Raw genomic sequence first — 23,466 nt, forward strand, 5'->3', positions numbered from 1 at the left:
AACGACGTGGGACATATAGTCTTCATTTTAGCTTACTCAAATTGATACGGCGATAGTACTGTCTCGATTCCAAGCGTGAGAACCTAAGCAGCAATTCAACTAAGCTGAAGACTTTTATCTACTCCTTTTCTTTCACTATGGAAAGAAGACCGTGCCCATAATCACAACCGCTGCTAGCACCGTTACCGGTTCTCTTTCGCGTATAACATTCCGCCGTGCCTTCTCTTGTCGGTTACAAACCCGAATCAATCTACAGCCGATATCCACGCTTACCACAACCACTCGATCAACTTGGTTACTCACATCTCACTCAGTCGACAACTTGATAACAGCAGCCTCAGCTGTATTCCACATCTAGAACATAGAGGACGACATGACTAGCAACAGGAACCCGCCGTCTAAGAAGCGCGCTGCATCACCAGCAAAAGGCAGTCGTACCTCCAAACGCTTACAAGTATCAAGCAAAGTGTCTCGTCCACCACTCTCGAAGATCACCTCTCAGCATGGAAGCGCGCTTTTAAGTCTCCCTCGTGAGATTCGAGATCAAATCTGCACGAATGCTCTTGAAGAATCACCTCCTACATTTCGCGTGGATAAGTCCATGGTCATTGCGACACACAATCCAGAAGTTTCCATCGAGGCCTCGAAACCAGTATGTCGAGGTCTTCCACTCTGGATGTTATCTAGTCGACAGGTGCTTTACGAAGTCCTGGATCTAATTGCACGGACCTTCACTTTCCAGCCACTTGGGCGGATAACTGGTCCTGAAAGAGAACTCGCGGGAGCACTGAATCCACTTATCTTTACTAACGACGGCGTACGAAACATCAAGCTTCAATACCTGTTCAACATCCCGAAAACGTATATCCGCAAAGAATACATGAATAATCCTTTCCTCAAGCTAATAAATGACTTGTCTCTCCAAAACGCGTGTTTGGAGCTGATTTGGGGATATAGAAGCGTCCGGTACGCCTGGATGCCGGACAAGGCCGAATGGTTCATCGATGCGTGGAAAGGACACTGGAATGGCAGATTTCGCAAAGTCAAGATTGAAATTAACGTTGAAACAGATCCTGAGCAGATGTGGATCATGGGCGAGGCCGAAAAGTGCGCATTGAGGCTGGTTGGTACTGGTGGATCCGTATCTTGGACAACCCTAGACAGCCGCGATGTTCAGTACTACAACATGTACAGGAAGCCTACTCTCTTGGCACGACATGAGAAGCGGTGTATAGTTGCTGAGCGGAAGATATAACAAGGGGGCAAATTAAAGGTATTCGCTGTAATTCTTCTCAAGGTACTTGCAGCATATCGCAAGTGTATACCCTCAACGTAGACTTTGTATCAAATGCAACTGGACATCAGCCACTGGTAATGTACAGTATTATGCTCCACTTCCAATGATATGCATCATACCCGGCCGGCCATTCCACCTTTAGTACCCTCATCCTCCCCGTCTCCGACGCCTTGCTGCTCCGGTGCCCAATGGTGGTCCTCTTGACTCTTGATCAGCTCATGTACATCCAGCCTCAAGTCCACTATCTCTTGTCCGTTCACAAGGTCATTCTCATCCGCCCTCTTTCGCGCTTCCTCCTCATTCTTGGCGATGCCAGCCTTGACATGACGATGAACCAACCTCTTCCGCGCAACATCGAACTCTACATCCACGAACCAGAGCTCGTCCATGAGCTTCGCTGCTTCGTTCCAGGGCGCCTTATCCAATGAGCAGTAGTTGCCTTCGAATATGACGATGCGTACGGATGGCGAGATGGCAATGTCGTTCTCGACCGGGTCTTTGAGCGCGTGATCGAAGCTGGGTGCATACAAAGTCGAACTCTCTGGACATATAGGCTCTCGTAATTTCTTCACCAGGCTGTAGAAGGAATCGCCATCAAACGTGAAAGCCGCGCCTCTTCTAGCATGTGCGCTGTCTGGATCTGGCATTGCATCAAGCTGCTGGCGTGATAGATGGAAGCCATCCATTGGTATGAAGGCTGCTAGTGGATTACTGTTGGCAGTACCTGGCGACTGTTGTGCATGTTTCTCGTTGAGTTTGGTCGAAACTATGGCTGCGAGCGTTGTTTTGCCTGGTAGTGGTGGTCAGCTGGTTAGAAAGCCAAACTTGCCATGTATGTACGTACCAGACCCTGGAATGCCAGATACTGCAATCAGCAATCGCTTCGACGCAGGAACATCTTGATATTTGTCTATAACCAAGTCAATGCGTGTGTTGTAACCTGGCATCCGGTGTCATGTACCCCAAACCTTGTTTACGAGGCGTTCTACTTGCTCTTCCATGTTGATATGATGTTTATAAGATGGTATGATGCTAAAATCTGCACAAGGTCTTTATATTTTGCTATCCTAGAGTCGATCGGGATCGCCAGTGTCCAAGGCGGGATGGCTGCTTTTTAGTTCGCCCGTCCGCACTTGCAGATTGTGGGGGCTCGGCATCGTGGGTGGACCCAGCATCAACCGCTGACGTCGCGCGGGAGCATGGCGGCTGAGAACCGCAGCTAGCCTTTCTTCCATTGCCAGTGTTGTACCGCTCCTACATATGTAGAACATCAACCATTTCACGTAGCAAACTCGAGCAGTACTGAAAGGTAGACGTGGCTTGGAAGACAGAAAGCAACAACACCATTGGCAGACATTTGCGGTATCTGAATGGCTGGAGATCGGGTACCTTGTAACCGGCGTATTGTAGCTATAGCATCAAAGAGTGATGTGTAAAACGAATAGTGATTCTTATCGCGTGCCCTTGATTTGCGATTGAAGACGAGAGTAGAGTTGTTTTGGCCATGGCGTCACATGCTAGCAAAGCCCGTCGTCCAATCAAGGCACAGCAGGGTCCAAGACAGCTCTGGCTGGGCATAATGTCCGATATTGCCGGCGCATTGCTGTCGCAGTCAGCTAAGAGCTAATCCAACGTAGCAGAGATATGCTTTGAAGCCTCGCGCCACCGCTGCATGTGTCTTACGGTCTAGTCTGCAACCAATTGGCCGACGCGTGGTGAAACGCGTCATACCCGTCATACTTCACTATGCTTCCGTCCACCCTCCTGACCCTCCTCTTCACGCTTCTCTCACCCGCGTCCGCCATCGACCACAAAGTACCGACCAGCAACGAATCGCTGCTATGGGGTCCTTATCGCCCAAACCTCTACTTGGGTCTTCGCCCCCGCGTGCCCAAGAGTCTAGTCGCGGGACTCATGTGGGCGAAGCTAGAAGACGTTGAGACGAGTAAGTAGTCAATGTAAGGCTGCGCCTACAGTGCTGACCAGTAATGCAGCACTACGCCACAACGTAAACCAGAGCGAAGGCATGGCCCGATACGGTTGGATCACATACGATGCACGAGAGGGCGGCAGGCAATCCATAGAGGATCCTGGGAACAAGATAAACCTCGTGACTGAGTTTGTAAAGTACTCTGAAGGCCAGAGCCAGGGCAATTGGGGATTGCGCGTACGGGGCATACCAAGATCAGACGCACCGGAAGACTTCAAGACAACTGTAGTCTTCTACATTGGCATGGAGGCCATGGAAGCTTGCGCCGACTGCAAGCTCGAGGCGCGTCAGCAATTCGAACCTGACGACGACAAGACTGTCCAGGCAGTGAACATGAATATTGCGCACCCAAAGTTGGGTACTGCTGGTATCCACATTCCTGTACCTATCAACGCAGAAGAAAAGCGTGAGGTGGCATACATTAAGACGCTGAACGTAACAGAAGATAAACTATGGCAGGGCAAATGTGAGTGCAATGAATGCCAAATCTTTTCCACCCTACCTATCCGTATTCCAAGCCTCATCTGTTGGTGGGAGTAGCTAGCTGATGAGTTTGTGTGACAAGCCACCTTCCTGAATTCGTTGAAAGACCAGACCAAAGACCGTAAAGAGCCAGGACCAAATGACATCGTGTTGCGCAACGCCCCGAGTAACGGTAACATGCAATTAGTTCAATTAGTGTGCCATGGATCATTCGAGGTTAGTCTCACTGTGTTACGTCTCTACCGCGACTGACCTCCTGCAGTTCGATATCCTCTACTCCAGTGACTCCGCGAAACGAGCCATGACTTGTGAGTTCTCGTTCCAGCTACGTCACATAGCGAAGTGGTTAAGATCCAAACATACTGACACTTTCCAGCCGCTGGTCTCACTAGCAGTCTAGAGAATACCCTCAAGTCTTTCGACAAGAACTTCGCCACCACGTTCATCCCGAAAACACCCTTTACCACCGACCAACACCGCGCCTTTGCTCAAAACACCTTGTCGAACCTATTGGGTGGACTAGGATATTTCACTGGTACTGCCAAGGTCGACACATCAAAGAAAGCCATCTATGCCGAGACGACGGGAAACTTCTGGCAGAAATCAGTCGATGCGAGGAAGCACTCGACACCCAAGATGAAAGGTCCATACGAACTTCTTACACATACACCGTCGCGCGCGGCCTTCCCAAGGGGCTTCTTGTGGGATGAAGGTTTTCATCTCTTGCCCGTCATTGAATGGGATGCAGATCTCGCTTTGGAGGTGATAGATGATTGGCTTTTTCTCATGGACGATGATGGCTGGATCGCAAGAGAGCAGATCCTAGGCGCGGAAGCAGAGGGCGGCACGCCTGCTGAATTCGTCACTCAGTTTCCACACATTGCTAACCCACCAACAATGTTTTTGGTCATTTCTAAGTTCATCGATATGTTGAAGGGCAAGACAAAGTACCATGGCCATGACTCGGTTTACCTTGCCAAAGCTGAGACTGGAAAGGCCTTGATGGCAAAGATGTACCCGTACCTCAAGAAGCATTATGATTGGTTCCGGAAGTCGCAATCTGGAGACGTGGAGGCACATTCCATCCCAGCGGCCAACTTGAACGAGGGTTACAGGTGGCGGGGTCGAACACCAGGAACGAACTTCGCCAGTGGACTGGATGATTACCCTCGGGCAGAGCCCCCTGACATCACCGAATTGCATTTGGATGCATTGTGCTGGGTTGGCGTGATGGCGCGGACCCTTGAACGCATTGCGTTCTTAACAGAAAATGCACACGACGCGCTCACATTCCAGAATCATATCCGCGGCGTCAAGACCAACATCGACACCATACACTGGGCAAAAGAGTCGAACATATACTGCGATGCCGTCGTACGGAATGCCCTACATACAAATGCCTGTCATAAAGGCTATATCTCAATCTTCCCGCTTCTCACTGGTTTCACTGATGCATCGCACCCGCATCTACCAGCCATGCTTACCCTTCTTCGCGACCCCGAAAAACTATGGACGGACTTCGGCGTCCGTAGTCTTAGCCCTGGGGACGAAGCCTATGGGAAGGACGATAACTACTGGCGCTCACCCATCTGGATCAACATGAACTATCTCATCCTGACCAACCTATTTGATCTCGCCCTGATACCCGGCCCGTCACAAGAACGCTGCCGTGAAATATATATCGAGCTCCGTCGCAACATTGTCCATACTGTATTCAATTCTTACCTCAAGACAGGATACGTATGGGAACAGTACGACCCTATTAGAGGTGATGGACAACGCACGCAACAATTCACTGGCTGGACGTCACTGGTGGTCAAGGTCATGGCGATGCCTGATCTCGAGAAAGACGATGGCATGACGGAGAAGATGAAGGGATATTATGAGGAGGCAAAGAAGCAGGCCGTGCAGAACCAGACGACTGGGGCAGGCAGTTTGGTGTTTGCGGTTGTGTTCATGGGGTTCGTGTATCTGACGAGGAGGAGGTTTGCGGGGACCTTGAGGAGTTGGCGGAGGACCAACTGAACAGGCCATGAACACAGCATGAATATGGAAGGCGCAAATGCGAAGATATGAATCTGTTCAATCATTGGCTTAAAATGTAGAAGGGGATGGGTAGTCAATTACTATCGCGGCAATTACATTCTCAGTAAATGTACGCTTGCTACGTCACGTATGCTGTTCAAGCCGCCATTGACGTTACAAGTAATCTAATGCTACCATCCATCTATCTGCACATGCCTGCATATCCATCTTGCTGAGCAGCAGCAAGGTACCTGCAGAGGCTATAGGTGTCTGTATCCTTGTAGTAGACCACTGCAACCGCGCCACCGTTTCCTGCAGGAAACTGGCTGCCTTGCTCCCACTGTGGAATCTGGATCTGGAAGGTAGAAAATGACGAGTCAGTAACGATATACCAGCCAACGTACATAACAAGGATGCAAAGTGTTGATATAAGGCAGCACGCCAAGATCGTGTAAACTCACCCATTTATATGTATCATCTTCGTTGGAAGGGCACTTCTTCTTGTCATCAGGCGTGGTCAAGAAGCGCGATGCTTCTGGAACCGCACCCGTAGTTGCCCATTCCTGGACGACAAGATCTTGGAGTTGAGCTGCTGTGACGGGAATGTATGTGCCGTCATAGCGCTGGCAGGCCGTGTCAGAGAAGCCGTTGAACGTTGCCGCTAGAGCGGAGGCTGAGAAGAATGCGGCGGGGATAAGGTGCTGAAGTTGCATATTGCGTATCTGTAAGGAGTAGAGTTGTGGTGAAGGATGCGGGTTGTGGCGATAAGGGATATTCCAATCGACGAGATGAGTGAAGGTACTTATGTGTCCAATACTGTAGGCCCGGAAGAAATGATACTCGCTCATGCACTGAACTACAAAGAGGCGGGCATACGTCACACTTGCCGGGCTTTGCTGTCTTGGAAATACGGTCAATCATTTAAAGGGCAGCAGAAAGGCCGAACGCTCGGATATCACATTGAATATCGTAAGGACTGGCGTGTGTGACGGCCAAAACAACTACTCTACCAGTTCAAGCAAGGATAACGCAGAGAAGCCCCACGAAATTGTACCATGCGGTTGGTCGGACGGAGGGCAGGTTGCGTGAGTACATACGTGAATAACGGTCTGAAGCTTTATCGGGCCGAATATAGAGTGATGTTATTCATTGTACTTCAGAAACATCCGTAGCTTGTCGCAAAACAGACCTTCAGGCCACTGGAGGTGGCTGAGGCGGTTAATCAGCCGTGGCTGGAAAGACCGTGATACACCGAAGTGAGACCGGCCGCATGCTAAGCAATTACGCCAACCCTGTCAACATCTGGTGCGTACGCGCTTCCAACACCAGAAATAAGCACTGCATCAACGATAACCAACTGAAAGCCGAAGAAAACAATCCACCACCCAGGTTTGTTCAGATAAGACGAATGCGGTGCATACCTGTCGCTCGGTCGTAAGGCACCCCTTCCGGTAACATGCCTATGTCGCTGTCGTATGGCTCCAGAATCTCGCGATCGTACAGAGCCTTGTGGTCTCCGTATGGACTCAACTTCGTCAAGCCGACTCGTTTGAAAACTGGCCCAGCTTCGTGCTTTTCGTCGAGCTGTATTATCAAGCAAGTAAGATATTTAGATTCCCGCGAAGTCCTTCGGTCGGTAAACGCAGCAGGAACAACAAATATGCCCGCGTTATGGCCTAGGATCCCTTCGTTGTCGTTATCAGTACCATCTCTAGTAGGACAGTCCAGATACACATCGGTATGCTCTTCTTTGTCGATATTCACGCGATCGATCAAGCGCCAACCGAAGCGATCCGGAGGTTTCTTGAAGAGGACTGCTTTGCGCAGTTTTGCTTGGAGGTCGATATAAGCACCGCGATCGAGCATGCCAAACTCGTCAGATCCCGATCGTGGGGTTACTGATACCTCTTCGACCATTATGAGAAGATCCCGGTCAGTCACTTCGCCATACTTGATGCCATTCCCTTTCTCAGCATCTATGGCGGCCCAGGAGAAAGAAGGTGCACGATACATCGTGGGTTCAGGTGCGCTGGTGAGATGTTCGAAAGTACTATCAGCATGGCGGAAGGTTGGCTCGACATACCACAGGAGCTGACTTGCAAGGTGCAGCGCCCATAGACCAGCTACGTACTGGGTAGTCTTTGGAAGCCCATGGTCACTGATTTCGGCAGAACCGGTGGTCTGTACAACCGCCGCTTTCGGAGATTCTTCGATTTCCTTGGACATCCATCGAGCCATTCCAGACAGCGCGATGAGTTTATCTCCAGGCTGCGTGACGGCAGTCCTGGAATATACCTCAACGATACGGCGCCAAAGTTCAAGAGCATATATGCCCGGTTGAAGGTGAGGATCTGGATCCTTTGATCCTCGCAAGCGCATCTTGCGTAACCAGACTCCATCTGTCGAGGCATTGAGACCCTTCAACCTGCTTCCAGCTCTTATACCATCGGGTGTAAGTTGATAGTTTGGGATACCTTCTGGCTGTCCTTCAGCAGCCTCGAATCCACAACACTCCCAGGCCACCTGACCTTGGCAGAAATGTAACACTCTAGGAGCCATGAGACGCTCCTGAAGCACCCATCCTCTCTTGTTGACAGGCGCTTCATCCACCCGCTTCTCCCAAAAAGAAAGGTCCAAGACTGTGCACCGTCGTAAAGCCTTTCCCTTGGCATCTTTAGTAGCACCCATATCTGACAGATCAGTCTGTAGCATGGCTCCCCCGGCCTCCTGTGAATGCGACGAAAAGCTTTGCGAAGGGCTCCAGAAACCAGGAAGACCAGCAATGTTGAGCATGACTTCGTCTTCAACCAAGATTTCAGGTGCACGTTCGGAGAAGAGGCCCTGCTCACTGTTTTCTGCAGCAGTAGCAGAGAGATTCAAGAAGGCATTGTTGTACACCCTGTCCATGCTGGCAGACTGCTCCAACCAATCCGCTTCATCGCCTTGCTTGATGCACAGGCTATCAATCCAGATGTATCCCACCTTTGGAAGCCGTGCTGCAAACTGCATGGCTTCGCGAAATGTTATGGGTAATTTGTTTAGTTTCATTCCGTTCTTGAGTTTTCCAATGTTCTCCGATGTCAGTTTGGTGCGCTTGCTTTCGTCTGCAACGATCCCCCAACAATGTGAGAGAGTTACATACCATACATTGTTTGCTAGGCGCCCATCGTCCTCCTTTGGAGGTCCGTCATACCATTCACATGTTTCTTCTAGATGAACATCGACCTCTTTGTACGTTTCGACTGACTCTAGAGTCTTGGTATACAAAATGCGTTGTGCCTTTAACTGTTTGAGGCTGATGAGTCTCGCTGGATAGAAGCGAGGTGTGTCAGTTTTCAGGCATTTGCATCGAGCCATCCACCGAAGGGTGCGCTGGAATACTTCATCAGAAGACGTCCTCTTGGATATTGGCGTCTGGAAAGGTGGTGGTTCAATGGAATCTGTTTAGCTTGTAAGTGAGGGATTGTAAACAAGCTTAGCAACTTACCAATCTCTTTCAAAACGAAGTTTCTTTCACATTGAAGTTGTTCGTATCGCAACTTGAACTTGAGACAATACAAATGATCTTCTCTGGAGGGGGGGATGAAAAGAGATGATCTCACTTCGATGGTGCGTGGATCATCCTCCTTAACATCGTACAGTTCCGCACCCGATTTGACTAACTCTTCAAACAGAACACGGCAAATCCCACAATTCGTTTTCTTCGAATGGTATAGATCTTTCAACTTGGTGTGGTGGTTGAAATGCAGGTCATAAGTCCCTCTCCATTGCCTTCCTTTCTGCAGACGAAGCATACACGAACAAGTATTACAGAGCATATTGATGTGACCGAGGATGATGGAAAGATGTGGGTACTTCTTTCCGAAGTGGAGAAGAGCGGACTGTCAGAACACGACGAACTTATATCTCGCAACGTGCGTCTGCATGGTTAGGCGCCCAGGATGAAACCGTCCTGGCTTCTATTACATGACGTGGGGGCACAATATTCACACAGGGATTGACCGTAGCGTGAGCCATACAAAAGGGAGTCCCGAACGGTCCATGGTAGTTCAGCTCCAACTGTATACCCAGTGAGAGTACGGCCCGCATCAACCTTGGATTGCAGCTCGAGAGGCGGCTGACCTGCGGACATGAACGGAACGGGAAAAGAAAGGCTGGAAACACTTTCCGATATGTGAGCTCTGACGTTGCAAAGGCGGAGCCAATGAAGGCACGGCCCGTATCGAGACCACCCGAAGGGCGGCCAATGGAATGAACCCGATATTCCAGCCTTCGGGAAAACAAAAACTCAGCGGACGCATTTGGAAAATGGTATTTCTCCGCTAAAGCTCTGTGGAGAAGTACGTCATGACAGACTGGATGATTGGATGTCATTCTATACGCTGTGGGTATCTTCAGTGACTGAAACCATAATACCAATTTCGATGACTGGAAGATGGCCTGATCATTGGTATCCCCCAGGTTTAGTACTGGGCCTTTGACGAGCTGACCTTCACCGGCTGCAGGTGAGACACGACTCATTCACTGAAACCCCGCACCCACGCTTTGTGGCTGCATATTTTGTTCCACGCTTGGTAATCTTGGAATTTAAACATGGGCGCGATAACCTTCTCTCTCCTCTGGTATAGTACAGACTGACTGTTAAACAAGCTACACTTCCGCTTTTTACGCCCAAGGCACGGACGACCTCAGCTTACGTCGACTGCGTACTCATTGGCTTTAGCGCAAAGTAGAACTTTGTAAGACACCAAAAGTCATAACACTACCGTCTTCCAGCCTGCTCTTTACACTTGGATCAAATAAGCTGACCCGCACGACGACTAGTCTTCTCATCGTACTATCAATCATGGCGGATGAGTTCATCTTGGACGGGTTTCGATCGCCTGTCACAGTGAACTTGGCCAGAAAGATTACAAAAGAGAAGCTGTTACAATTTCCTGCGTTCCGGATCTGGAAGGACACACTTCAAAAGAACTTGGAGCTTCAGTACACGGACAAAAGCCACGCATTTCACGATGATCCTTTTGATCTTAGGAGCATTGAGATACAGTCAGTCGATTACTTCGGCCCAGTCAAGCTCGGATTTGTGAAGCTGACATCCGAGCTACGGAACCAAAAGAACGACAAAAAGCTTCCTGGAATTGCATTCCTCCGTGGCGGAAGCGTCGCTGTGCTCATGGTACTCCGACCTGTGGATTCGAGGGATGAAAGATGGGTAGTTATGACCGAGCAGCCACGAGTACCGGCAGGTAGTCTGAGGTTCGTTGAAATTCCGGCTGGTATGCTCGACGACGCGGGAGATTTTAGTGGGCAAGCTGCGAAGGAGATCGAGGAAGAAACCGGTTTCAAGCTTCCGAAGTCTGAACTCATCGATCTCACTAAGCTAGCGCTGAGCCAATCCACATCGGAAGGAGAGTCCTTACAAGACGCAATGTACCCCAGTCCTGGAGGATCCGATGAGTTCATTCCAATTTTCCTATGGGAGAAGGTACTTCAATCCCGATGTGCATTCACGTCAAGTAGTCTAACTAGTTATGTAGGAACTGAATCGCCAGGAAATCATGGACCTCCGAGGGAAGCTGACAGGAAGCAGATCACAAGGAGAGATGATAAGACTGCGTGTCTGTGACTATGAGGAGTTGTGGAAGCTTTGTCCGCGGGATGCAAAGACTTTGGCGGCATGGGCGCTCTATGAGGGTCTCAATAGGGAGGGCAAAATTCAAGAAGAACTGCAAAAGCGTAGGGGACAGGAAATCGATTGATTTGACTAGACTCCAGCAGGACGGTTGATAGATCAAATGCGACGCTAGTGGTAACCGGGTGGAATCTCTTCTCGGGTTAGATCGATAGCGTCCAGTGTGTGACGATTTGTTCTCCTTCATTTTCCCAAACAGCAAGAACTAGGCAACTAGACCAATTCTATCAACGTCTGGTGCGTACGCGCTTCCGACACCAGAGATGGTGATGGTGTTAGTACCTGTAGTGCTGAAGCCCGACAACTCCACGCCATAATTCTTGTACACATCTTTATCCCAATTGTACCCGCTCAAAGGAAAGCTAACGGTCTTCGCGGCTCCTCCGTTCACGCTGACCGCTGCGACGCGCTCGTTGCTGCCGCCCATGTAGTCAACCTGGCCATTAATATAGTCAAAAAGCACTGTCTGTGTAGCTTTGGACGTGCGAATATTGGAGATCGTTACACGGCCGTTCGAAGATCCACCCAGGTTACCGACTTTATTAGAAGATGTGCAGCCGGAACAGGATTGGGTGTTTGCACCCGAAGAGAGTGAGCCAGTTGATGCGGAGACGAATGTATAAGTGGGCTTCGTAGCTGTCGAGCGGCGAATGTTGGAGAGACGGATGGCGAGAGATCCATGGGCTTTGACTTGTTTGGAAAGAGAAGCTCCGCTGATAGTCGTGCCAGTCCAGAGATCCTTGATAGATGCCGAAGCTATATCAAGCTCAGAAAGCTGCAGGCTCAGCGTACGAGCAGTGTTGCTGATATCTACGACTAGGACAGCCATATCCCCATTGGCAAGATCGCCGGCCCAAAGGTCTCGATCTCCACTCCAGCGCTGACGCAGCGTGACCGGCTTGACAGCTGAGTCTTGGTTAATAGCAATCAGGTCCTTGTTCTGCAGAACAGCAACAAGCTCATTTGATAAAGCTGGAACATCAGTCGAGATCATCAGCGCCGACTTCAACATGGCCCATGCAGCGAAGTGAGTAGCTTGCTCGTCAAACGTCATACCAGAATTGCCCACCATGAGTAGGTCAGCATCGGCGATATGTCCGGGGCCTACTAAGCCGGACTTCGCAATGTGTACGGCTTGATTGTAGATACGGAACATAGACGCCCAACCTGACGTGATGTCATCCGACAGCCGGAAGGATGTAGAGATGCCCTTGGTCCACTGAACAGGTCCTTGTAAGCCAGTAGATGTGCTGAAAGGTACACCCCACTGGCAGATCAGCAGTCCAGGGATGCCGACTCGTTGAAGTTCTTTCCACATGACGCCAAAGCGAGAGACGAAATCGGTCCTGGCGTTTTTGGGGGCGTTCTGGCTAGCTGCAGGTCCATCGGCATAGCAGTTGTCGTCTGAAGGGTTGTGAGTACGGTGATCAAGATGGAAGATTACTTCTCAAAACTCACATTTAACGTATTCGGTGTTCAGCGTCTTGAAGAAGTCGGCATCCGCAGCTTCGTGGCCCAAGGAGCCTAAGACAGGGCTTGGTGCTTGCGGATCGCACATGCGCACACCAGCATCCGAGTACATGGTCCACTTCATGCCTTTGGACCTTGCAAGGTCACTCAGAGGCTTCAAGCCGCCTGGGAAGGCCTTGAGATCCACCTTCAAAGCGCCGCTCGTCGTGTTACGTTGTCCGTCTCTTGAGGCCCACCCACAGTCGATTTGGAAGAACTTGTAGCCTGCATCAACAAAGCCACGACTGGCGAGAGAGTTGATGGTGGTAGTTATCTTTTGGGTATTGGGACTACATGACATCTGGTTGTACGAGTTCCAGCCCATCACTGGCGTTTGCTGGAATGACTGCGATGCGACATGGGTCACCCCAGCAAGGGTGACAAGGACAGAGTTGGTCCACATCATGGTGAGAATATCTTAGCAGGCAGTTGTGTCCGTACTCAACCATCTAGATGTCTGGCATCTTTATACTTCTGCATTTTGAGTTTATCGTCAACACGAAGAACTGGCCACTAACCTTTTACCGGTGGAAGGAATGAGTTCATGCGAATGTCTCTCGTATATCGGGAGTACTCCTGGATTTGGAAAACCTCGCGCTCAATAATTTTGAATACGATGCGCAGATCATAGGGCTATGGTGCGCTACTTGATTTGCAACTTATTTCTTCCGCGAGATAAATTGACGTTTGAGGAGTATTGCGGGGACTCCATGATGCTGATTTGCTAATTAGGCAGTTGCGTGGCTGAATGCGCGAAAAGGGTTTAGGTATCGGGAGCCTGTCCTGTTTCTAACTTTGCGAAAGATGCGTACAAGAGTACAGAAGTTATCACCCGGTTTCCCCAGCTTTCGTGTCGCGGCGTGGGTTTCGACATCGATTTTCCCCACACCCGGCCTACTTTCCTTTTTACCCCGCGCTCGCTTCACCTTCCGTACTTGACAGCCGACACAGCATTCCGCCTTCCCTGAACTAGTATTCCGCGATGCATTATCCCCATGTTCGCAACCTCAACGCTGCAGTCGTCATTCTATCCTTACGCTCTGATCACTCGTCGCCTCTTCGCTCGGCTAAATCGCCGCTATCACCAGTCACAGAGCTCTAATGTTGACTATGTGGGCCCACGGTCTACGGGGTATGGGGGATGTGCTCTGACTCTGGGGAAGTACGGTGGATCTCGAGACGACCAAACGCTTATGAGGCTTGACAAGCTTCGCACATGAGGATAATGATAAGCGGAGAAGATCCCGAGGCTGGGTATGAGAGCATGTATAAAGAGGCGATTCTCGCTGTGACCCCGTTGCACATCACGAAGTTCGGTACAGGGCTCTGCATTGTGCCACTTGTTGACACCCCTCAATTTGAGGATCTTTCCTCCCGATTCTTCGACTCCTTCATCCCACCCGCGACTACTGCCGCGTTCTGAGCGAGACGGTGATATCTGCTCAAGTAGCACTCCACCATGGCGCGCAAATACCTTGGAGGCTCTGGTGAGCGACTGACAGTGTGGATTTCCATCGCTGCTAGTACGGTACTCATGTAAGATGCGATTCGAACAACCCCTGTCGTACCTATCTGACGCCTAGCAGCTTCTACGGTTACGATCAAGGTGTATTCGGCAATGTCATTATCTCGGAGAATTTCCTTCATACGTTTGGATATCCGTCCGCGAATATGCAAGGTGTAATGACCTCCATATACAACATCGGATGCTTCATTGGAGCGATGTCTACCATCTGGACTGGCGACATCCTCGGACGTCCAAGGCAGATTATACTCGGTTCGACAATCATTGGTATTGGCGCGATCATCCAGACATGCAGCTGGACCGTAGCGAGCATGATGGTCGGGCGCATTGTGGCTGGACTTGGTACTGGCATGAACACAGCCACGGCTGGAGTCTGGCAAGCTGAGACAAGCAAAATGAATAGTCGAGGAAAGCTTGTCATTATTCAGATGGGTATGTGCATACCGGCATTTGCGATTTTATCTCAGCTGACATGTTTGTAGCGAACTGTATCACCGGCTTCAGCATTTCAAACTGGCTCACGCTCGGCTTCTCGTTCGCACCACGCGATATAGCATGGCGCTTCCCACTAGCGTTCCAACTCTTCTTCACTTTCTGCATCTACGCCATGTGCCCTTTCCTACCAGACTCACCTCGTCTACTGATTCGTAAAGGAAAACATGACGAGGCCTTGGAAGTCCTTGCTGCTCTCGAAGGCCATGGAGCAACGCCGGAGTCAGCTTCGGTAATCACACAGTACAACATTATCAAGGACATCCTAGACCGTGAACATATGAACACGTACACGTGGGTGCAGCTCCTTACCGGCAAAGGACCTAGCGGTGTCCTGCGGCGTATGCTTCTCGGTGCTTGGATGCAGGCTATGAACCAAATATCAGGCATCAACGTTACGTCCTACTATATGAGTTATATCTTCATAAATGCCCTGGGAATTTCGGAACTCCTTTCGCGCATTCTCGCGGCCGCCGGCTCGGTCGACTATCTCATATTTGCTTGCTTGGCATACTTCGTCATCGAGCGATATGGACGTCGCAAAGTTATGATGGTCTCCGCCGGAGCATGTTCTATCTGCTGGATCGTCATTGCAGCGTCTCAGGGTCAGACCGAATCAGGTGGCGACTCGTATAAGCTGGGTATCGTCGCAGTTTCGTTCTTCTTCGTGTTCTTCGCCAGCTTCGGAATGGGCGTTCTAGGCGTGCCATGGCTGTATCCAACCGAGATCAACGCCCTTGAAATGAGAACCAAAGGCGCTTCGCTCGCAATGGCGACCAATTGGATCTGTAACTATGGTGTTGTGCAGGCTACACTTCCCGGTATCCAAAACCTAGGCTACAAGTTCTGGATTATCTGGGCAGTCATTTGCTTTTCATTCATTCCGATTACATACTTTCTGTACCCAGAGACAGCGAACAGAACCCTAGAGGATATCGATCGCTTCTTCGAGACTCAACCGGGTATCCTAATTCATCGCAACAAACTTGCTATCCAGTTACACCGCCCAGCCGAGTTTATCGAAGCCGATGCGAGAATTGCTGCGAGTGAGGAGGCGAAGTTTGAGAAGGAGATCAGCACGGAGCATGTTGAGACGAAGGAAACGGTGTGAACAGTAGTATACACCAAGTATAGACGCTCTTTGACAAATATTAGCGTACTTGTGAGCAAGCCAAAACAATGTCATTATAACAGCGCAATGATCGCTTCGGACGAAATACTTCTTCCATCACTAATAAGAGAAACTTCGCCGCGATGATACGCGGCTTCAAGGCTGTAAGACCGCTTGATCTCTCATCCGCCCGATGACTTGGCTGCAAGTCTTGCACAGTAAAGATCTTTGAAAAGCATCAGCTACAAGGCTTGTCTGGATAAAGGCTCATCCAAGCTTGTGCCCTCGGCACGCTAACCGAGAACGCGTAACTTCAGCTCATGCCTACTACTACCAAGTCGTTTCCCAGTGACGCGGCGCGACAATTGTTACAGCCGGCGTACTATATTTTCCTTCCCTTTGGATCAATGCACACGTATTGCGACATTGCGCTAATCGGGAGATGCCGTCACTACAGGGCTGGACACCGCCGATCTAGGTTTCTGACAGGGCACGCATGGACAAGAATAGGGTCAAAAGTTTGGCAACAGTGATCTGAGAGATTGCTAGGGGTTACTCTAAGCATGGATAGAGACTGCGGCCATAGATCTGAGTCCCCTACTGCGATGACCATAGTGAAGTAGATGGTCCGAGTCAGGACTGGCAGGAAGTACATAATGCTCGAGAATCCGCGAGGAATGTTTTGCTTACCACCCAGCTCACCAACCTTCTCTACAGTTGTCCGGGGATACCCTCTCGTTATCTTGTTATCTTCTCATTGTTCGTACGCTCACCATGCGACACTCATCTCGCGCCACGGCCGCCGCCATGGCAGTAACCGCCAACGCAGCCTCGCTGACTGACCTCTGCACCGTATCAAACGTACAGGCCTCTCTCCCTTCCAACGGCACTCTCTTGGGTATCGATTTGCTCCCAAGCACTGTAACCGCCAGCGCCGTCTACAATGCTACTCTTGGAGGTGGCGGTATGGCGTCAACAGCTACCGATGGGACTACCTACAACTACTGTAACGTCACTGTTAGCTATGTCCATACTGGAAAGGAGGATGCTATTCCTCTCATTTTTGCCTTTCCCGAACCTTCTACTTTCGCCAATCGTTTCTATCTCTCTGGTGGCGGAGGCTACGCGCTCTCTAGCGTTGCGACAGGAGGTTTGCCATACGGCGCTGCTTCTGGAGCCACTTCGGCCGGCTACGATGCTTTCAACCAGAACTTCGATGCAGCGGTGTTATACGGCAATGGAACGATCAACTGGGATGCCACCTATGCCTTCGCCTACACTGCCCTCGGAGAGTTGACGAAGATTGGAAAACCGGTCACACAGGCCTTCTACGGGTTGAACGACACCAAGGTCTTCACTTATTTCGAGGGATGCTCTGACGGTGGCCGCGAGGCTATGAGCCAGGTCCAGCGCTGGGGTGAGGAGTATGATGGTGTTGTGGCTGGTGCACCCGCCTTCCGCTACGCACAGCAGCAGGTTCTACATGTCTACCCTGCTACAATCAACGTTGTCAACGACTACTTCCCACCGCCATGCGCGTTGGACAAAATTGTCAACGCTACGATTGCAGCTTGCGATCCTCTCGACGGACGTACTGATGGCAAGTAACCTAAACTATTATACAAGAGATGCGCTCTAACACATGTCGCTGCAGGTGTCATCTCCCGTACCGACCTTTGCAAAATCAACTTCAATCTTAGCTCTCTGATCGGCGAAAGCTACTACTGTGCTGCCCAGACCAGTACTTCCCTTGGCTTCGGCTTCAGCAAGCGCGGCCTCAGCAAGCGTCAGATGCCAGGAAGCCAGACCAGTGCTCAACCTGAACAGAACGGCACCATCAATGCCAATGATATTGCATTGGCGCAAGGTGTTTACGATGGCCTTCATAACTCCAAGGGTGAGCGTGCATACCTCTCTTGGCAGATTGGCTCGGAGCTTAGCGACGCCGAGCCAACGTACAACAATGCGACCGGCGAGTGGGAGCTCAATATCCCTTCCACTGGTGGCGAGTACGTGACTAAGTTCGTCCAGCTGCTCGACTTGGATAACCTCGCCAACCTTGACAACATCACCTACGATGATCTCGTAGAATGGATGAACATCGGCATGGTCCGCTACCTCGACAGCCTGCAAACCACTCTCCCCGACCTCACGCCTTTCCAGTCTTCCGGCGCCAAGATGATCCACTACCACGGTGAATCTGACCCTTCCATCCCTGCTGCATCCTCGGTCCACTACTGGCAGTCTGTTCGCTCGATCATGTACCCTAACATGACCGATGCTGAGGCTCAAGAAGCCATGGCCGACTGGTACCAATTCTACCTTATTCCCGGCGCGGCGCACTGCAATGCCAACGCTCTCCAGCCTGGCCCTTACCCGCAAGACAACATGGCTACTATCATCGACTGGGTTGAGAACGGAGTGAAGCCTAGCCGACTCAACGCCACCGTAGCGTCGGGCACCAACGCCGGCGAGGTGCAGCAGCTTTGCCAGTGGCCTGCGCGACCGCTTTGGTCTGGAAACAGCTCTGACTTTGACTGCGTCGAGGATAAGGCATCCATTAAGAGCTGGACCTACACTTTCGATGCTTTCAAGGTCCCAGTTTACTAAGTGTATATGACCTAGCATGCTTAGGTTCTGTCGCATGAGCAACAGCTCATCTACAAAGGGGGGAAGCTGTGTAGGTGAAGACCAAAAACTCTTGAGCTCATTGCGGTGATAATCGGTTTTGTGTGTGGGATCATGTTTTGTTCTCGTGCACTTCTCTCACTTCTTGTAATATATTAGAATGCCGCTTGGCTACCACAGAATGACATCGGTTTTGGATTCCGATCACTATGGCTCGTTGCAATATCCATCAATGAAATTCACTGTCAGCTTGTTCCGGTTTTCCTTCAACAACGTGTCTCGTCCAATTTCGAGCAGATTTCTCACGTCTTGTCGGCAATCTAAATGGTATTAGTCATAAGATATAAGGTCCCTGAAAAAGACACATCTTACCTAGGAACAGCCCTCTAAGCTCTTTTCCTTGCCCACTAGCCAGCCATGCACACGTCTGCCCACAAAGCGAAGGCCCATCCTTGAATAGATCCTTGAAGAATTCTTCATCTGTAACATCACCGTACTTCTTCTTCACGTCATCCGCCGCCGGAGCTAAATTGCGTTAGCATGGACACAGCATCAACCTTGCCAGATTTGGTTTTACCTCCGCCCATGTTTCCTTTGACACCACCCGGGTGTAGCGCATACATGTGAATCGCAGGATCCAGTCCATCAAGTTCCATCTCAGTCTGCAGTGTATGTGTAGCGCGAATGAGCGCTGCTTTGGAAGTCACGTATCCCAATGTCATGGGTACATCGACGGTACCTGAACGGGAGGCGATGTTGATAATGCAGCCGTGTCCACGTTCCTGCATTCGTGGAAGGATGGCGTGGATAAGCATTAAAGGCTAAAATTGTTTTTTAGTGGAAAAAAACTGACCGGATTAGAGGTGAACTTACGGCCTTGAAGTTGACTTCGATTTGTTTCCAAAATGTCTCAAAATCCCCCATGATGAAAGGCCGCTGAGTAAAAATCCCGGCGTTGTTCACCAGTATATCGATTGGTCCTAATTGCTTCTCCACCTGCCCAAAAACTTCCTTCACTCGCTCCATATCCGTCACATCGCAACCATACGCTTCGGCCTTTCCTCCAAATGCTGAACATGTCTTCTTGGTTTGGGTGAGCCTGTCGGTGTTGAGATCCAGAATGGCTACATGGGCCCCGGACTTCGCTAGCGATTCTGCGATGGCGGCGCCGATGCCTTGACCAGCTCCTGTTATTAGAGCTACCTTTCCGGCATTGGAGCCTTCTAGGGCAGACGGTACGATGGGGCCGTATGGAGCATGATTTAGAGGAATGGTACTGTAGCCGAACTGTGCTGGATCCATGCTTGTGTTGTTTTGGTGTTCGATTTTAAAGTATAGTAATTTCGCTCTCCAGGACGGGATCTGTCGAAAAGATGTGGAAGTTTGACATCCTGTATGTATACGAACGGCATGATTCCGACACGGTACAAGTCCGATGCGGGGTGCTGTTGGGGTAGCTGTTGCCCCACACGAAGTATGTGGGGTAATTCAAAGCCGACTCGGTATTTGAGTATGGGCTGGAAGAGAGAGTGATGGTATCTTTGAGCTAGAAGGTATTCTTGACTGGCGAAGCTTCAGGAAGCGTTCTGGCGCATCGCGAAACTGACGCGTAGTGACGTATTTGCGCGCGCTGAAAGAGGTATAGTGTACCCGCTACACTTCGGAGAGATCTGTAGCACGTTGAGATTGCTCTAGGCTTCATCTACAACAACGTGCTCATGGACGATATTGCTACATGGATTCGAAGATGTAAGCCGGTCATCAGAATATGCACTCAAACGGCGCCGGTTGAGATAGGGATGCAAGAAAGATGAAAAGCGGCACGCGGCGCGAGAAGAGTCCAAGGACCCGACCATCCACGACAGCCATCCTCCACCCACTTCATCTACAGAAGTTCGCAAAGACAGCATCAGGAACCAAAAGTCACAGTCCAAGAAATTCATCATATTAAAAATGCGAAATACCGTGCCATCAAAAAGGCCTCAAATCACCTCAAACCGCCACGACAGGGATTTAAATTGGTCGCCCTTTGTCACAAAAGCTTCAGGCATTCCTTAAGTCAGCAGCACATGACTCAACCATTGTTCGCCAATTCGTGGATGTCTATTGAAAGATGCACCAGCACCTGTTATAGCACTGTGGCGTCTCTAGAAATCATCCTTCTACAGCACGGTTTGACGACATAATAGCACCTCACGACACCTGATACTCCTCCATATTAACAGGATTTCGGTCATTGTCTCACGCTCACCAATTTAGATATCCCTGTGGATATATCACTGGAATCCATGGATTGCGGGTGAATGTGTAAACGCAGTTTGCTTGCATTCGCTATAAGTAGACGCAGCCATGCGTTCACAGTAAGTGGCTTCGAATCTAAGCTATCTTGATCATTGCCTAGGTAAAGGTTTGATTGTGAACATGTCGTTCCTGAGAATACCAAATCCTGTCTTCTTTCTACCTATATTAGGGTGTCTAACATACCCAGCCTTTGGGGAGCAAGCGTGCGAAGCATCTTCATTCCAGGATTTGAAGCTATACGGCGGTCAAATTCTCAACATCACAACAAAAACACACGTCAACCTGTCATTCGAAGCTCCCGCTGAGCAAAATCATTACGCTGTCACTGTGAACGGCCTGAACGCTTGCGAAGTCACTATTACATACACACATCCCGGATATAATGACACCATCAATACCGTCATCTGGCTGCCTTCTACTGAAAACTGGACTGGAAGGCTTCTAGGCGCTGGTGGTGGGGGTTGGGCGACAGGACCTGAAACTAATACCACGCTTCTATGGGCAGCTAGCGAGGGGTTTGTTGCCATTGCGACAGATGGAGGTCACATCGGTAATGACATAAGCTGGTCGCTCGTCAGTCCTGGCAATATCAATTGGGTATTGTTGGAAGATCTATCTTCGGTTGCGCTAGATGATCTCGCCACGCTTGGAAAGGCGGTCGCGCATTCCTACTACGGTAGAGTACCAAGCTACAGTTACTGGAATGGATGTTCCCAGGGTGGCAGGCAAGGTTATATGATGGCTCAAAGGTATCCAAATCAATATGACGGTATCCTGGCAACTGCTCCAGCCATATACTGGAACGAGTTGATGATGCAACTCATCTGGCCGCAGGTTGTCATGAATGAGAATGGTACGTCCCTTGCTGATATTAGAGCAAATGACTAACACCAAGTAGGATTTCCATCCCCACAGGAGTTCGAGGCTATAAATGTTGCTGCCACCGAAGCCTGCGATGGGCTAGATGGACTAAAGGATGGCATTATCTCGTTACCCCAAGAATGCACTTTTGACCCAATGACCGTTGTTGGCAGACAATACATTTGTCCGTCTACGAACCAGAGCATGACGATCACAACCATGGTAGCCACGGTAGCCAAGATGATATGGCAGGGTGCTACGACAACCGAAGGCCATTTTCTTTGGTACGCTGGCAACATCGGCGCCACATTTGCTGGCCTCGCTTCAACAACGTGTAAGAGCAACAATACATGTGTCGGTGTACCGTTTGTCGTACCCCAGACATGGATTACCGACTTTGTTCTGCGGGATCGTGAGTACGATACTGGAGGACTCAATATCTCGTATTTCGAAGAGCTCTTCTACCAAGCTGTGGACCGTTATGATTCCATCATCGGAACGGCGAACTCGAACCTCGATGGATTTCGCAAAGCGGGTGGCAAGCTTCTCTCATGGCACGGACTTGCTGATCAGGCCATCGCGCCTGACGCGACTGCGCATTACGCGCAGCAGGTCAACGAGCGTGATGCGAATGCTAGCGATTACTATCGATACTTCGAGGCGCCAGGTGTCGATCATTGCGGCGGTGGACTGGGCTGGTATCCTGGAGACGGTCTTAAGGCTCTCATTGACTGGGTAGAGAAGGGTGTGGCACCCGACACGCTTCAGGCGGAGACAACAATGGGCAGGAAGGCGGAACTTTGCTTATGGCCGAAGCACATGGTATATGTTGCTGGAAGTCCCAATGAGGCAGCATCGTTCGTATGTCAATAGGCAGCAGTTCCAGTCACTTGTACTACGGACATAGGATGACTACATTTTCGAGCGTATACGAGCATCGTGCCATTTCCTGTTCAGTCAACAACTGCATACTGCTCCTCTATGACCCGAGTGGACTGTAGCCTGGCCAATCAGGTTTTCCAGATGTTGAACGCGATGGGTGTAGCGCGAGATTGAGCACTGGGGATGCTCTGCGACTCCACCCACCCCAATACAGGTCTCGTACTCTCCTTACTTCTCTCATCTCCAACAAAAATTTTCTCATTGTTTTCATATCTGATATATGACGTTCCCTCGAACAAAACCTCTGCTTAGTCGAAGTTATAGGCTCTTTGCCCTCGATAAGAAGCTGGTGGACTCGTCACAAGGCTGGATCGCGCCAACAAAATGGCGGAAGTTCTCGCCATCCTCGGCGAGCAATGTGCCTGTACAAAATGCACGTGTGATAGATACTGATCTCTTACGCTCAAAGGTGGAGTCGGATCAATTGTTAGTATTGTGGATGGTATAACCAAGGTTATTGGCATCATCATAGATCTTCAAGCCAGATGGGGTGAAGCGGATCTCGCTTTACTCAGTCTGGCGTCCCAGCTCACAGCCTTGCGGGCTGCCACAACTAAGATTCAGGAGTGGATAGACCAGGATCTCCAAGACACCCATCATCAGCTTG

At 50.2% G+C, this 23,466-nt stretch overlaps 11 protein-coding genes across 11 annotated transcripts; 6 read left to right on the top strand and 5 right to left on the bottom strand.

The window, feature by feature from the left end:
• Window positions 1–373: 373 nt before the first annotated feature.
• AA0111_g4547 (hypothetical protein) lies at window positions 374–1,255 on the top strand (the record flags this gene model as incomplete). The annotated part of the gene is made up of 1 exon (XM_028650562.1): window positions 374–1,255. One exon carries the CDS (start codon window positions 374–376, stop codon window positions 1,253–1,255), a length of 882 nt encoding a protein of 293 aa, XP_028507959.1.
• Window positions 1,256–1,410: 155 nt separating this feature from the next.
• On the bottom strand, window positions 1,411–2,298 carry AA0111_g4548 (hypothetical protein; the record flags this gene model as incomplete). The annotated part of the gene is made up of 3 exons (XM_028650563.1): window positions 1,411–2,087; window positions 2,142–2,207; window positions 2,259–2,298. 3 exons carry the CDS (start codon window positions 2,296–2,298, stop codon window positions 1,411–1,413), a joined length of 783 nt encoding a protein of 260 aa, XP_028508197.1.
• Window positions 2,299–3,043: 745 nt separating this feature from the next.
• AA0111_g4549 (putative mannosyl-oligosaccharide glucosidase) lies at window positions 3,044–5,795 on the top strand (the record flags this gene model as incomplete). The annotated part of the gene is made up of 5 exons (XM_028650564.1): window positions 3,044–3,242; window positions 3,292–3,753; window positions 3,877–3,986; window positions 4,033–4,078; window positions 4,147–5,795. The coding sequence occupies 5 exons, from the start codon at window positions 3,044–3,046 to the stop codon at window positions 5,793–5,795; spliced, it is 2,466 nt and encodes an 821-aa protein (XP_028508196.1).
• Window positions 5,796–5,997: 202 nt separating this feature from the next.
• On the bottom strand, window positions 5,998–6,508 carry AA0111_g4550 (hypothetical protein; the record flags this gene model as incomplete). Its single annotated transcript, XM_028650566.1, has 2 exons — window positions 5,998–6,150; window positions 6,257–6,508. The coding sequence occupies 2 exons, from the start codon at window positions 6,506–6,508 to the stop codon at window positions 5,998–6,000; spliced, it is 405 nt and encodes a 134-aa protein (XP_028507986.1).
• A 682-nt stretch (window positions 6,509–7,190) lies between these two features.
• Window positions 7,191–8,804, bottom strand: AA0111_g4551 (hypothetical protein; the record flags this gene model as incomplete). The annotated part of the gene is made up of 1 exon (XM_028650567.1): window positions 7,191–8,804. One exon carries the CDS (start codon window positions 8,802–8,804, stop codon window positions 7,191–7,193), a length of 1,614 nt encoding a protein of 537 aa, XP_028507987.1.
• Window positions 8,805–10,641: 1,837 nt separating this feature from the next.
• On the top strand, window positions 10,642–11,557 carry AA0111_g4552 (hypothetical protein; the record flags this gene model as incomplete). The annotated part of the gene is made up of 2 exons (XM_028650568.1): window positions 10,642–11,283; window positions 11,336–11,557. 2 exons carry the CDS (start codon window positions 10,642–10,644, stop codon window positions 11,555–11,557), a joined length of 864 nt encoding a protein of 287 aa, XP_028507961.1.
• Window positions 11,558–11,695: 138 nt separating this feature from the next.
• AA0111_g4553 (hypothetical protein) lies at window positions 11,696–13,405 on the bottom strand (the record flags this gene model as incomplete). The annotated part of the gene is made up of 2 exons (XM_028650569.1): window positions 11,696–12,894; window positions 12,949–13,405. 2 exons carry the CDS (start codon window positions 13,403–13,405, stop codon window positions 11,696–11,698), a joined length of 1,656 nt encoding a protein of 551 aa, XP_028508022.1.
• Window positions 13,406–14,458: 1,053 nt separating this feature from the next.
• AA0111_g4554 (hypothetical protein) lies at window positions 14,459–16,127 on the top strand (the record flags this gene model as incomplete). Its single annotated transcript, XM_028650570.1, has 3 exons — window positions 14,459–14,535; window positions 14,586–14,956; window positions 15,007–16,127. 3 exons carry the CDS (start codon window positions 14,459–14,461, stop codon window positions 16,125–16,127), a joined length of 1,569 nt encoding a protein of 522 aa, XP_028507923.1.
• Window positions 16,128–16,901: 774 nt separating this feature from the next.
• AA0111_g4555 (Tannase) lies at window positions 16,902–18,737 on the top strand (the record flags this gene model as incomplete). Its single annotated transcript, XM_028650571.1, has 2 exons — window positions 16,902–17,718; window positions 17,782–18,737. The coding sequence occupies 2 exons, from the start codon at window positions 16,902–16,904 to the stop codon at window positions 18,735–18,737; spliced, it is 1,773 nt and encodes a 590-aa protein (XP_028507962.1).
• A 225-nt stretch (window positions 18,738–18,962) lies between these two features.
• Window positions 18,963–20,057, bottom strand: AA0111_g4556 (hypothetical protein; the record flags this gene model as incomplete). The annotated part of the gene is made up of 4 exons (XM_028650572.1): window positions 18,963–19,075; window positions 19,128–19,280; window positions 19,333–19,576; window positions 19,629–20,057. 4 exons carry the CDS (start codon window positions 20,055–20,057, stop codon window positions 18,963–18,965), a joined length of 939 nt encoding a protein of 312 aa, XP_028508030.1.
• Window positions 20,058–21,176: 1,119 nt separating this feature from the next.
• Window positions 21,177–22,790, top strand: AA0111_g4557 (putative feruloyl esterase; the record flags this gene model as incomplete). The annotated part of the gene is made up of 2 exons (XM_028650573.1): window positions 21,177–21,909; window positions 21,955–22,790. The coding sequence occupies 2 exons, from the start codon at window positions 21,177–21,179 to the stop codon at window positions 22,788–22,790; spliced, it is 1,569 nt and encodes a 522-aa protein (XP_028507988.1).
• Window positions 22,791–23,466: the final 676 nt, after the last annotated feature.

The sequence above is a fragment of the Alternaria arborescens genome (genome assembly GCF_004154835.1).
Source record: "Alternaria arborescens strain FERA 675 chromosome Unknown contig_8, whole genome shotgun sequence".
NCBI lineage: Eukaryota > Fungi > Ascomycota > Dothideomycetes > Pleosporales > Pleosporaceae > Alternaria > Alternaria arborescens.